The following is a 14,276-nucleotide window of genomic DNA, read 5'->3' as shown; positions in this document are numbered from 1 at the left end:
ATGTAATATTACAAAATTCCAATTAATATTTTTCCATTAGATATATTAAAATAATATTCTAGATCGATATTCAATTGTCAGTTTTCAATTATTACACGTAAAAAAATATTATTAAGTACGTTTTTTTTTTGAAAATATGGTTTTATATTTTAAGTAGGTTATTGGAGTACTTTTTCTTTCGTAAATTTATTCGAGATGAGATTTCGATCTTTTAAACTAAGGGGTTATTGGAATCAGAATTCAGAAGGAGTTAAGTGATTTTAAAAGTTGACAGATTCCTAGAAGTTAAGTAGAGTTAACAATTATTCTCCAAAGTTCTATCAAATACTTTGTATTGACTTTTGTAGATTTTATTGATTTTTATGAATTTGCATAATATATTATTTTCAAAATATTTCTTCTTATAAGGCAATGTATAACAATCTCTTTAGAACATTTCCAAAAACAAAATCTAGATGTAAACCATATATATAAACATAACGTAATTGACACAATGATACCCATATCTTCTTCTCTTCTCCTTCTCCTTTTCTCCTTCTCCTTCTCGTGTCCAGCTACATACATGTATCTACTTCTTCTGACTATTAGTTAGTTCTTGAATAAGATTACAATGGAGGATAAGGAAAAAGGTGAATATAATTCATGGACTCAGGATGAAATGAAAGTATTGATTGAATTACTTGTGGAGGGAATTAAACGTGGATGGCGTGATTTTGAAACACCATTCTTGTTATCAATGTGAGTTTGGTTTCTTCATCATTATTGAATCAAACGGTTGTTTTATTAAATAAGAAACTAGAAAAATATAATGAATTAAAGATCATGTGAGTTTAGTTGATTCACCATTATTGAGTTTGGTTTGATGTGTTCACGTGAGTTTAGTTGCAATATGTGCATGTTTTTCTTATTACACAGATTTCAAAAATCTTATGTGAATAGATGATATTTTCAAAGTCTAGTTTTATGAGGAAAAACATAAGAAATTCACCTCCCAACAACAATAGAATTCAATAGAATGATAAAATCCATAATAACTAAACTTTACGAATACAAAAGATTTGAATGGAATTTAAAAGTTTTTAAACCAATAACAATGGATTTTGATAAGACTTTTTAAATCTGTAAACCAATAACAATGGATTCTCAAAATTTTATAATTCTTTTAGAATTCTTAAACCAATAACCCCCCTAAGATAATTTATGTTCTATACATAATTTTTTTTTTACATAACTCTAAAATCTTGGACTTGATTATTTATATTTTATTAGTTAATTGTGTTACATATAATAGAAATAATTACTTCAAACTAAAAAAATAAAAATAAAATCAAAATTAAAAATTAGTTATATATAATTTAATATATAAAAGTTTAGATACAAATAAAATGATAAATATAACAAATTTAAATATATTATCTGCTTAACGAGAGAAATGATGTAGTTTATATAATAAGAAAACAGGCAAACTCTTCCTCAGATTATTAAAAAGAGCCTCGAATTTACTAACTCGAGCACATGACGTTGATAGTTTAACTTTACATGGTCTTCCTTATTTATCCTCATCAATCACAAAATTAACAATAACATAACCTCAACTGCGAGTAGGGTCTCAATCCAATCCCTTGCTCTGCGCCCTAATCCGCAATTAACCTCACCGGCTATAACCGGTAACCTAACCTATAAGCAACCTAGCAACGGCTGTCTTCAACTTGTTTTTTTTTCCCATTATTATTCAATTTTCTCATTTCATTTATATATTTAATTATAACGTCCCAAATAAAATAAAAGATAGTGAAGAACAAAAGATATAATAAGCGAGTTGTGTTTTTGTTTTAATAGAAAGAAAATAATAAGAGAAAATAATATTTTCTGAGATAATAGTCTTATTTAATACTTTGTTCTATTTTTGAAAGATATATGTTTTGCGCTTAACACATAATATTTTTTTTGTAAAGTTGTTAGGTAAAATATATAACACAGATTATGCGGTAGTTATACATTGATTATCTAATAAATATAACTGGATTTTTCAAATTTTTATAATTTACTATTATTAATTTATGAAAAATGTAAAAATATGAAAAACAAATTTGTCAACAAAAAATATGAAAATTTATCTTTAAGAAGGAAAGTGTTTTTTATTTATCAAAACATCGAAAGAGTAAAAAAATTACGTAAAAAATATCATTAGAGAAGTCTCTTCTCTCATCTTCATCATAAAAAGAGTTAACTTTTGTCTTCTCAGTTTGGTCTGCATATTTTCTGTTTTAAAGTCTCTGGTTGTCTCCCTGCTATGTGGTTTCCGTGTGCGTTAAGGAGGAAAGCCTTGTGTTTGTAAACTTCTGTCTCCACGAAATTCGGTAACTCTCCCGATGATCTTTCTCTGTTGCGTGTTTTTTATATGTCTAATTCCCTTATCTCAAAGCGCCGTAATGTCAAAAAAAAAAAAAATCAATCCAAAGATTTAAGTTAAAAGATCGAATTTTGCAGCTTCATTTGTTTCTAACTCCTTATCGATTCAGCTTTGATTGCTCTCTACTTGCCTAGATCTATTGCTTGCTTTGCTCTAAGTTGAGATTGCCTCCGAGTTCTTGATTGATTTTCAATGTTCTAAAGATTTGATTTGCGGTTCCAAAAAAGAAAAGATCAAAGTCTTCGACTTTACATGAACCCTTTAAGACTTTGGATGCGTAATGTGTTTCTCTCTGTTTGTGTTTAATGAAGCTCTGGCTAAATTTTAAATCATGGTTGGAGGAGGAAGAAGTGCGCAGAAGCTGACTACAAATGATGCACTTGCGTATCTCAAAGCTGTCAAGGATAAGTTTGCAGATAAACGCGAAAAGTATGATGAGTTTCTTGAGGTCATGAAAGATTTTAAAGCTCAGAGGTAATCTAGTTTTGTTTTCTTTTAGCTCTTTAGTTCATTTCTAGGGGACTAAGTTTGATTTTTTTTGTTTTTTGAAAATTTGTAGAGTTGATACTAGCGGTGTCATCTTGAGGGTGAAAGAGCTATTCAAAGGGAACCGAGAGCTGATCCTGGGTTTCAATACTTTCTTACCAAAGGGTTTTGAGATAACTCTCTTACCTGAAGAAGATGACCAACCTCTCCCAAAGAAGCCTGTTGAGTTTGAGGAAGCTATTAGCTTTGTCAACAAGATTAAGGTTAGTGACTGCACTTCTCTTTTTTTTCTCTTTGCTACATTTTGCTTCTAAAGTTGTTATTATTATCATTTCTCCTGCAGACAAGGTTTCAAGGTGATGACCGTGTATACAAATCGTTTTTAGACATTCTGAACATGTATAGAAAGGAGAACAAGTCCATTACTGAGGTCTACCAGGAGGTATTAGTTTTGTAGCTTTTTCCACTTTATATTGTTTTTGGTTGTCTTAGTTTGATATGGTTAATCTTGCAGGTGGCTATCCTTTTCCGGGACCATCATGATTTGCTTGTGGAGTTCACTCACTTTCTCCCAGATACTTCAGGGACTACCTCTACTAATGATCTTGTGAAAATATCTGTACCTGACCGAGGAGGCTTTAAATCTCTTCCCACCATGCGAGACTCTGACAAGGTTCCTCTCTCTGTTTGTTTCTCTCTTGAAGTAATTTGTGAGATAACGCTTTGATATGCTTGTTTGTTGCAGAAGGACCGGATCAATGCGTCACATGCTGACCATGACTTCAAAACTGAACATATGGAGCTAGACCAGGAGAGATCTTTGTTGAAAGAAAGTAAAGAAGACGTTAGACGCATTGACAAAAAGAATGATTACATGGATGACCAGAAAGGGCATTTCCTCCACAGTAAGAAGAAGCTGACACTAAGGGATGAAGATTCTACTGAAACCTCGAATCAGGGTAGAGAAGGAGACAAGTTTTGTGGAGCCATTGCCACTTCATCTACTAAAGATGATAAAGGTAGCTAAGAAAACACCAGATGATAATCGATTTCACGCAGCCTATGTCTGCTAATTCGTTGTGTTCCTGAAATTGAATTTTTGTTATGACAGGCCATGTCCAAGAACTTGCTTTTGTTGATAGAGTGAAGGCAAAGCTTAATACCTCTGAGTACCAAGAGTTCTTACGATGTCTTAATCTCTTTTCAAAGGAAATAATCAGCCAACCAGAGTTGCAGTCTTTGGTATGTTTATATGCCTGACCTTAGAGCTCCTCTCTGCAAATTGAAATTTATGAAACTATTATTGTATCAGGTGGGTAATTTAATTGGAGGATATCCAGAACTCATGGAAGCCTTCAGAGTCTTTTTGGTTCAGTGTGAAAAGAATGGTAACTAGGCAACTTTCTCTTCTTACATAATGCAAGTTAAAGGTTACGATTTGACCAAGTCTTGTTTTACTTTCTGCAGATGGACTACTCTCTAGTATTGTGACTAAGAGTAAGTCTAGCTATAGTCGAGTGAGTTGAAAAGAAATCAAAATTAGCTCTCTAACTATTGGATTGTTGTGACTACAGAATCCTTGTGGAGTGATGGAAAATTTCCTCAGCCTACCAAGTCACAGGACAAAGATACAGACCGAGAACGTGAGAAGACTGAAAGGCTTAGAGAAAGAGACCGTGAGAAGGAGAGGCTTGAAAAGGCGGCAGCGAGCCAGAAATGGGCTAAACCTATCAGCGAACTAGATCTCTCCAACTGTGAACAATGCACTCCTAGTTACCGGTTACTTCCAAAGAATGTATGCTTGCTACGTTTCATCATGGAATAATCATCTCCTCTTGCTTCATTAGTTAAAGGATTGTATTCTTGCAGTATCCAATTCCTATTGCAAGCCAGAAAATGGAGATTGGTAGCCAGGTGCTTAATGATCATTGGGTCTCTGTCACTTCAGGAAGTGAAGATTATTCATTCAAACACATGCGTAAGAACCAGTACGAAGAGAGCCTCTTCCGCTGTGAAGATGACAGGTTAGTGAGTATAACTTATATCTATTTGGAAGGAAAAGGTTTGGATTTGGTGAATATTTTTGTTTGTTGTTGCGCCTTTAGGTTCGAGCTAGACATGCTATTAGAGTCTGTGAACTCAGCTACCAACCGAGTGGAAGAGTTATTGGCAAAGATTAACAATAATGAATTGAAAACCGATACTCCCATCTGTGTAGAGAATCACCTCACAGGTACACACCGCACCGCAGTTAATAGTAGCCAAAATCTCTACATATACATATTTACTATTAAGACCACGCCGCATGTTGCCATTTCTGGCTGACACATATTGTTGTGTTATTGTCTTGTGTAGCTCTAAACATAAGGTGCATAGAACGTTTATACGGTGACCACGGGCTGGATGTGATTGATTTGTTAAAGAAGAATGCATATCTTGCTTTACCTGTAATACTGACACGTTTGAAACAGAAGCAAGAAGAATGGGGAAGGTGTCGTTCTGAGTTTAACAAAGTATGGGCTGATATATACACCAAGAACTACCACAGATCACTTGACCATCGCAGTTTCTATTTCAAACAGCAGGATTCAAAGAATCTGAGCGCAAAAGGTTTTATTTTTCTTTCTCGTTACATCTCTACCTACAAAGTGTATTACACTATTCTTATGTATCTTTCGTTGCAGCTTTGTTGGCAGAGATAAAAGAGATCTCTGAGAAGAAGCGAGTAGAGGATGATGCACTTCTTGCTCTTGCTGGTGGAAACAGGCGAACTATTTGCTCCAACATGAGTTTTGATTATCTGGATCCTGATCTACACGAGGATCTTTATCAGCTGATCAAGTATTCTTGTGGAGAAATGTGTTCAACAGAACAGCTAGATAAAGTTATGAAGGTGTGGACAGAGTTTTTGGAACCGATGTTTGGTGTTCCTTCTCGCCCTCAAGTTGCTGAAGACCGAGAAGATGCCGTCAAGTCTACTACGAACCAGAATATAAAAAGTGGCGATGCAAGTGCGGGCAGTCCTCAAAATGGAGCTACTGTTGCCAGCACTGTGCGGTCAAATGGCCCTGGAAAAGCCGATAGAGATGTCACCGGCAGTAAGTCTTCAAATGACAACATTCAGAATGATAAAATTTCGAAAAATCAAACCACACCTGAAGAAAGGCCTGAAACCAAAGAAGCTGTTACTATTGAACGTGTGCATAGCTCAAATTCACCACCTGTAGATGGATTGATACCTCAAAGGAATGGGAAAACCAGCGTTTTATCCATTGTTGGTAAGAACTTTTGAACTTTTCTTGATAAGAATACTCTTGGAGATCTTCTTGTTTGTAGATGATGAATGGTATCTATCTCTTTTTTTTATTACTTGAGCAGGGCTTAGCAATAGTATTCCAAAACCTGGTGGTTTAACCGGTGGAATGGAGATGGAGTTGAAGCCAAACCACGTAAATGGTACATTGGCTGAAACATCGAATAATCAAAGATCTAACGAAGTCTCTGCTGGGGAAACCAAAGTTGAAAGAGAGGAAGGTGAGCTTTCTCCTACGGGAGATTTTGAGGAAGATAACTTTGCAGAGAATGACTTGGATGCTCTCAGCAATGGTAAGAATGAAAATAACTTAAACAAGAGAAGTAGTGGAGAGAATGATGCTAATGCGAATGATGAAGGCGATGAAAGTGCACCAAGATCATCAGAAGACAGCGGAAACACATCTCATAACGGTGATGTTTCTGGAACTGAGTCTGGTGATGGTGAAGAAGATTGTTACCCTGAAGATGATAACAAGGCAGAAAGTGAAGGTGAGGCTGAAGCTGAAGAAGGTATGTCTGATGCTGAAGGAAATAGGCCTGTGTTGCCCGTTTATGCGCGAAGCCTGCTGCATGTGAAGCCTCTGTCTAAGTATGTCCCTCCAGCTATACTCGATAAGGACAACAAAGATGATTCTCAGAAGAAGAACTCAATAGTCTTTTATGGGAATGACTCTTATTACGTTCTTTTCAGGCTTCATCAGGTAAACACATCACTACTCAATCTGCAAATCAATGGGGGCTATAGCTAACCTTTTGTGGTTACTTGTAAATAGATTTTGTATGACAGAATACTATCAGCAAAGATCAATTCATCGTGTCCTGAAAGAATGTGGAAGACCTCAAATTCAACAAACCCTGCAGATTCCTACGCCAGGTGAGTGTCCCCTTGTGGTCTTTTATGCAGATGAGTCTTTGTTGCTGCTTACACATCTAAGCTTTGTTTGGAACAGATTCATGAATGCTCTCTACAACTTGCTTGATGGCACGTCTGATAACTCCAAGTTTGAAGATGACTGCCGAGCAATCATTGGGACACAGTCATATGTTCTCTTCACATTAGACAAACTGATCTACAAGCTCATCAAGCATGTATGGTTTCTCTTCTCTTCATCTATTCTTCACTTGTGATTGAACTAACCAATGTGATTCTTCAGCTCCAAGTAGTAGCAGCTGATGAGATGGACAGCAAACTACAACAGCTGTATTCATATGAGAAATCAAGAAAGCCTGAGAAGTACCTCGATGATGTTTATTATGAAAACGCTCGTGTTCTTCTTCCTGATGAAGATGTATACCGCATTGAATGTGTAAGAGCTACTTCCACTGTTTGGACCAGTCTGGCTTATGATGCAGGACCTTCATATGATTTACATCCTTTGTTTCTGCAGGAGATTTCAGCACCAACAACATTATCTATTCAGCTTCTGGACTATGGACATGATAAGCCTGATGTGACTTCCATATCCATGGACCCAACTTTTGCAGCTTACCTCCAGAATCAATTCCTTTCCAGCCAAGCTAAGGTGAAAGAGAATCCTCGAATCTATCTAAACCGGTAAGTAGAGAGCATTTACAAAGGACTATTCCATAATGGAGGAAACTGATCAGATGTCTCTTCTTTTCCTCCAGGAATAAACGTAAAAACGGTGATGACGATGAGCTCTGCACCACGGATGGAGTTAAGATTATAAACGGTTTGGAGTGTAAGATAACATGCAGTTCTTCAAAGGTACAATGTCTTATTCTCTGCTGAACACTGTGGAGTTCATATGATAACGACTTTAAGCATATAAAGCAATTGTGTGTGTGGTAGCAGGTCTCGTATGTATTTGACACAGAGGATGTATTGCATCGTGTTAAGAGGACGAAGGTTTTGAACCAAAGCAGCGATTCTTTAATTAGGGAAAGGAGGATACAAAGATACCAAAAACTTCTCGCCAGCCAATGACATTTTCTCACTTACACTCAGGCAAACGCTCGTGAATAAGACACAAGGATGCCATTCTTTTTGCTTGTTATACATCAGGATTGAGATTTTGTCAGAAGAGAAGAAAACTAAAGATGGCACTCTCTCACCTATGCTGCTGCTGTTGCCTCTGCTCCTTTGTTGAAATCTCACTGAAAATAGAAAAGGGAAGGAGGAGAAGATCGAAGGAATACTGAGAAGGATTAAGCTTTTCCACAATTGGTGTATATAAAGCTTTTTGTATGTTGTAACATTAACATAAAGTTCATCTCTTTGTTTGGTACATATTCTTTCCAACATTAGTCACATGAATGCAAAATTGGTGAATTAATCAGCTTCAACTGTTTCATTCTCGTTTCCAAGTTTACAAACTACAAACTTGTGACAATCAACCAGCAAAGATAATCAAGAAGCATGCACTGAAAGTAAGTTCCACAAAAAACAAAAATAAAAACCATTGTTGGTTAGTGTACAGTCTCAAATTTTGGACACAAAGATGATTTCAAGTTAGTGTGTGGTTTTAGTCTTTACCGCCCACGAGAGAGAAACGATTCTGTAAAGGTCAATGGAGTAATGGATCTGGATGCAGGAGAATCCGGTGCTTCACCACCTCCTTTAATTTCTTGATCTTTCATAATGTCAAGTAAGTTATGAGGAAGCTGTACCACATTATCCAAATTTTGAATGACGCTGGACATGCTTGGCCTCATGGCTGCTACCGGATGTGAGCAGAGTAGGCCAAGCTTTAAAACCAACGCCACTTGCTTCTCAATATACTCATGCCCTATCTTATGATCAAGTACCTGCATTATATCTCCGTTCTCCCAACACTCTAGCACCCAGTCATTCAGAACCATCTTGCTTTGCGATGCTCGTGGCAATATGGGTTTTCGTCCACATGTAATCTCTAGCATTACCACTCCAAGTGCAAATACAGCAGAGCTTGTACTTGCCTTTCCTGTTCTTGAGAGCTCAGGTGAAATGTAACCAAGTGTGCCTTAGTAAGAATTAAAACCACTGTTAGTGCAAGACCTTTTCTAGGGATAAACACACATAAATTTCATGTACAACAACTATTTAGCAAGTGCATTTGACATTCTGGGCAGGGTCAAATGTGCCCTCAGATTTTGGGGTCTTAAACAATTTATTAAGAATTTCAATAAAAAATTTTGAAGAAAAATTTGGAGACCTATTTTCATATATATTAACTCTAAATTTTTTGGGAGTCTCAGACTAATTTTCACCTGGCTATACCCAGAACCATGTTGTGATATTACTGCATACCTGCCACGTGAGAGGTCTGAGGATCAATACCATGATCGTAGAGCTTTGCAAGACCAAAGTCACCAAGTTTAGCGTTCATATTGTGGTCAAGAAGAATGTTGGCTGGCTTAATGTCCCTGTGGATAATGACCTGCACCCATTGCTCGTGCAAGTAGCAGAGCCCATAAGATACATCTTTGATGATCTTGAATCTTTGAGACCAATCTAGAATTTCCATTGGTTGTTGGTGGTAAAGTAACTTATCAAGGCTTCCTTTTGGCATACAGTCATATACCAAGTAGAGTTCACCTTTGTGTCTGCAGTAGCCTTGGAGCCGAACTAAGTTAGGGTGTCTGAGTCTGCCAATGGTTGCGATCTCAGCAATGAACTCTCTCATTCCTTGTCTTGAATCATGAGAAACTCTCTTCACAGCAATCTCTATGTTAGAAACTGGTAATGTACCCTTGTAGACTTTCCCAAATCCTCCTCTACCGAGAAGCTCAGTGCCCTTGAAACCCTTTGTGGCAGTGTGTAGATCTTTGTAAGCAAACCTATGTGGACCAAACTGTACCTCCCAGTCTTCAAGAACTTCCATCAACTTCTTCTTCTTCAGGAAGAGCCATAAACCAAGAATCAGGAAGATGACAAGTACTGCGCCTGAAACACTCAAACTGATTATTAAAATTCTCTTTAGACTATGGCTCTCTAGCTGATCCTCCAAGAGAATTTTTGGAAGACGAGAGTGGTTTATATCTGAAACCGTCCCGTTCATCTTGAACTTCCAATCAAATATATAATGAGATGCAGTTAGCTCCCCCGTCGCTGATGTGAAGCCAATGTACATATATTCAAGCAAATACTGAGAAAGATCCTTTTGCAGAGAAAGGAGTGGAATCTTTGGTTTAGGGACAAGAAGAGGATGAAGTGTGACATTAAGCTGTTTATGTTTGCTGTCATATTCAACCCACAGCTGCATAAGATCTCCACTGGAAAGAGAAAGGTTTGTAGGTGTACCATCATCCTTGAAATAATGTGCTGAGTCAGCTTTGTCTGAAACCAAGCTATTGATGTCAATGCCCACATGGTTGGCATCTATGTCCCCTAATGGTTGGTCAAAGGTAGTATCAAGTTCAATAGCTACAATATGATTTGAGGGATATCCCATGTTGCTTATATTGAAAATGCCAAGATAGTTTCGTGGAAAAGATATAGGAAAGCCTCTCGTAGGACTAATAACAAAGGCAAGTCCAAATCCTCCATAAGACCCATTATGAAACTCAATAGCGAAAACAAAAGTGGTGGAGAAGGAGTAGGCTGTACCATTAATAGAGTCCTTGAACTGAAGTGGACGATTATAGAATACCTGACCAGTTGTTCGTGGTGTAGAATTCGTCAGTGTGAGCAAACCATTATTGTTTAGATTCGCTGATCCAGTGGTATACAGATTTTTTCCTCCGTTGAAGTTTAACTCTCCATCGTTTGTGTTTGTTCCCTGACAAACTACCTTCTTGGGGGTGAACAGGAACAACAACAATACCATAATTAGCTGAAACATCATTGATTGATCTTTGATAACACAACCAAATTTTCATGCCAAGATAAAAAGTCTCCAGGAGGGAGTCAAGGCAGAGAAAAAAAAACAATAGAAGTGCTGAACAATGAATGATCAAACCTTAATTAAGTTTTATTTAATATCGTTGAGCCAGCAAACGATATGCATTAGGGAGTAGAATATTATCTACTCCTCTGAGTCAAAGATCTGCCTTATGAAATGTTAATTTGGTTTACCATTGGGACCATTATATCTTACATCAAGTATCCGTTTCCCCAACATGTCCTCCACTAAGGGCTTTCTATGTATGTCTTCGTTTCTTGATTAATTACTTAGTTGATTCTTGTGTGTGTTCAACTGTTCATAGGCTTTTATAAAAGATAGAACGTTTGCAAAAAATGTTGAGACTTATCAATGCTTTGAGAAACCAAGCGACTCTACTAGTAGACAACAAGACAGTGTTTTGCATTGTGTTCTGTCATGACTTAAGGATCTATCATATGAATCTATCCACGATTCTATACCTTTCAATAAAAGATCAATACTCCATGATTCTATTATCTACAGAAAAAGAAACCTAGACTCTCACATATCAGAATCCGATTCACCGGAGTCACTCCAAGACCTATCCGACATGAAATTTGGAGGCAAAACCGGGAACTTAAAGCCGGTTCTCTGTCTTGAAGGCGACCCGGAACTCGCTATATTCCTCCCCTGCAGACTCCTCATAACATCTAAGCATACTTTATCAACCATGGCAAGAAACTCTCACACAATACCAAATAGATGAAGAGGGCTTTTTCCCTTTACACTACCACCTGCTTGATAATACTCCGTTGTCCGCTTCACAAGCTCCATTACTCTCCTCTCTTCTTCTCTCGCCATCTTCACTTCTTCCTCTGCTGATTCAAGAAACGTCATCATCTTCTCAACAAACCTTCCTCCTTCACACTGTGCAATCAACTTTCTCGCGTCTTATCGCTCTAACCTCAAGACCCGAGCAAGTCGCATCAACTGTGGCATGGTCTACACTTGCTGCTTTCTTCACGTTTGAAAACTCACAGCTTAGTCCTCCGACTATAGGTAAACCAAGCTTCAAGAGCTCTTTCTCTTGCTCCTCTTTAGTCATAGCTTGAGGCTGAGGAGTGTTACTACTACTACTAGTACGTGTAATGCTATTGCTTCTTTTGTTCAAAACTCAGCGTTTTCCTTCCGGCCTAAGAGTAGTCTTCCCATCAACGCTCTTAACGTCCGAGACCGAGAGTTTCAAAAGCGCGGTTAGATTACACGCATGAGCGTTACCTCTCGCGGTTCCTGCGTTCATTCTATTACGAGCTTTTAAAATCGCCTCCAAAAGCTTCACGAACAAACCGCGCGATCTCAGCTCTTTACATGCTGAATCCAGCGTCTGGAGACACTTGCTATGGTGAGCGATCTCTGGATAGTAATTAGCTTTGAAGAGAAACGGGTTTACCCGTGCAAACGCGGTTGGCACCGCTTTGAGGAGATGAAACAGAAATGATTCAGCTTCAGCGAGTTTCGCGACGTCCCCGTCGAATCCAAGAATCGCTGATTGTTCTTCTTTCGTGGGAGCTATTCTGACCAGAGAATTATTAAGAGTTTATTTCTGGAAAACTAAGAACATGAGGGAAATGGAAAGTATGAGATATATATAGATTTCAAAATGTAAGAGAGAGAAGGAGATAATAGTTTCTTTAATTTAATTGTAGATCGGGATACAAATATTTAAAGGCAAGTTGTCTTCGTACACAATAAATAAAATATTCATTGTTTTAAAATATTTCAATGGTGTTCTTCTCTCTTCTTCTTCTCTTCAATAAAATACTCCAGTATAGTAATTTTTATAAAACCTTATAAAACCTTATAACTCTCTAGCTTAATTCTCAAGTCTGGCAGTTTACTTCTCAAGTCTGACAGTTTACTTCTCAAGTCTGGCAGCTTAATTCTTAAGTCTGACAGCTTACTTCTCAAGTCTGGCAGCTTACTTCTGCTTCATGTCAACCCTCCTCTTCAAGCTTGACCATATGGAACAAGTCAAGCTTGGAAGCCATGAAGTATTCCCTCATTAAAATCTCAACTAGGTAAAACCATTTGGAAAAAACCCCAAATCAAGGAAAAAGAGTATAACACTTCATGAAAGAGATATCAGTGACATGAGAGGTCTATGAGTCCAAATTTTGGATGAATGAACTCACAGACTTTAGTGCTTGCTGCCTTGCTGAAGATATCAGCTAACTGATCTTCACTTCTAGTATGGCAGGGTAAAATGATCTTCTGCTCCACAGCTTGTCTCACTTTATGACAATCAACTTCAATGTGTTTAATCATTTCATGGAATACTGAGTTTGATGCTATGTGGATAGCTGTCTGGTTATCACAATGCATTGTGATTGGTGTTGTTGCTTCTATGCCCAAGTCTCTTAGCAGGTTCCTGATCCAAATGAGTTCACTAGTTAACTTCCTCATTGCCCTATACTCTGCCTCTGCACTTGAACATGATCCCACCTTTTGCTTCTTGCTCTTCCATGTGACTAGGTTGCCTCCAATGAAAGTACAATAGCCTGTTGTTGACCTTCTGTCTACTCTATCACCAGCCCAATCAGCATCACAACATCCCATTATCTCTGTACTCTTATTGCAACCCATCCAAACACCTTGACCAGGAACCTCTCTTAGATATCTCATGATCCTTTCCACCATATTCCAATGATGAACCTTTGGTGCTTGCATATGTTGACTGGCTTGATTCACAGCAAAACAGATGTCTGGTCTTGTAATGGTGAGATAGATTAGCTTCCCAACCATCCTTCTATTGAGCTTGAAGTCGCCAAATGGAGTATCCTCAAACTCCCTCTCACGCAAGACCTTGTAACCTTTTTCAAGTGGTGTCTTAGCTACTCTTGCTCCAAGTTCACCTGCCTCTTTTAAAAGGTCAAGTGTGTACTTTCTTTGAGATAAGAAAAGCCCCTGTTTAGAGCGGCATATTTCTATCCCTAAAAAGTACTTTAGCTCACCCAAATCTTTAATATCAAAGGTAGACTTAAGAAAAACTTTAGTAGAGATGATACCTTCCTTGTCACTTCCTGTGATGATGATCTCATCTACATAGATCATAATCACCACAATTCCTTGCTTACTTGTGAGGGTAAAGAGTGTGTGATCAGCTTCTGACTTTACAAACCCTTTTCCATTGAGGGTTGTACTCAGCTTGTGATACCAGGCTCTTGGAGACTGTTTTAATCCATAGATTGCTTTCTTCA

At 37.6% G+C, this 14,276-nt stretch overlaps 2 protein-coding genes and 1 pseudogene across 3 annotated transcripts; 1 reads left to right on the top strand and 2 right to left on the bottom strand.

The window, feature by feature from the left end:
* The first annotated feature begins 2,190 nt into the window (after positions 1-2,190).
* Positions 2,191-8,514, top strand: LOC106300065 (paired amphipathic helix protein Sin3-like 4). The gene is made up of 21 exons (XM_013736126.1): positions 2,191-2,360; positions 2,725-2,887; positions 2,973-3,162; positions 3,243-3,341; positions 3,414-3,572; positions 3,645-3,918; positions 4,011-4,141; positions 4,212-4,287; positions 4,367-4,396; positions 4,474-4,694; positions 4,769-4,923; positions 5,005-5,132; positions 5,255-5,509; positions 5,584-6,177; positions 6,278-6,915; positions 6,988-7,088; positions 7,165-7,303; positions 7,369-7,521; positions 7,603-7,769; positions 7,844-7,943; positions 8,031-8,514. Exons 2-21 carry the CDS (start codon positions 2,745-2,747, stop codon positions 8,160-8,162), a joined length of 3,885 nt encoding a protein of 1,294 aa, XP_013591580.1. The 5' UTR covers positions 2,191-2,360; positions 2,725-2,744; the 3' UTR covers positions 8,163-8,514.
* Positions 8,515-8,599: 85 nt separating this feature from the next.
* LOC106300067 (putative L-type lectin-domain containing receptor kinase V.1) lies at positions 8,600-11,496 on the bottom strand. Of its 2 annotated transcripts, XM_013736128.1 has the most exons (3): positions 10,764-11,496; positions 9,465-10,544; positions 8,600-9,177 (listed from the first exon to the last, which is right to left on the bottom strand). In XM_013736128.1, exons 1-3 carry the CDS (start codon positions 10,999-11,001, stop codon positions 8,708-8,710), a joined length of 1,788 nt encoding a protein of 595 aa, XP_013591582.1. In that variant the 5' UTR covers positions 11,002-11,496; the 3' UTR covers positions 8,600-8,707. The 2 variants fall into 2 exon arrangements, with proteins under 2 accessions (XP_013591582.1, XP_013591581.1); XM_013736127.1 differs by having other exon boundaries at positions 9,465-11,496.
* Positions 11,496-14,276, bottom strand: part of LOC106297956 — a 7,581-nt pseudogene continuing 4,800 nt past the window's right edge.

Source organism: Brassica oleracea, chromosome C6 (assembly GCF_000695525.1).
Source record: "Brassica oleracea var. oleracea cultivar TO1000 chromosome C6, BOL, whole genome shotgun sequence".
Taxonomy (NCBI): domain Eukaryota; kingdom Viridiplantae; phylum Streptophyta; class Magnoliopsida; order Brassicales; family Brassicaceae; genus Brassica; species Brassica oleracea.
Note: the sequence above shows the minus strand (reverse complement) of the source record. Positions and strands in the feature narration are given on the sequence as shown.

Bases quoted from the DNA above. Each gene is read 5' to 3' on its own strand.
- LOC106300065 (XM_013736126.1), top strand. From the start codon at position 2,745: ATGGTTGGAGGAGGAAGAAGTGCGCAGAAGCTGACTACAAATGATGCA. The intron at 3,163-3,242 runs GTTAGTGACTGC...TTTCTCCTGCAG, and splicing joins GCTTTGTCAACAAGATTAAG to ACAAGGTTTCAAGGTGATGA. The intron at 5,133-5,254 runs GTACACACCGCA...TGTCTTGTGTAG, and splicing joins TGTAGAGAATCACCTCACAG to CTCTAAACATAAGGTGCATA.
- LOC106300067 (XM_013736127.1), bottom strand. From the start codon at position 11,001: ATGATGTTTCAGCTAATTATGGTATTGTTGTTGTTCCTGTTCACCCCC. The intron at 9,178-9,464 runs GTATGCAGTAAT...ATTCTTACTAAG, and splicing joins TCAGACCTCTCACGTGGCAG to GCACACTTGGTTACATTTCA.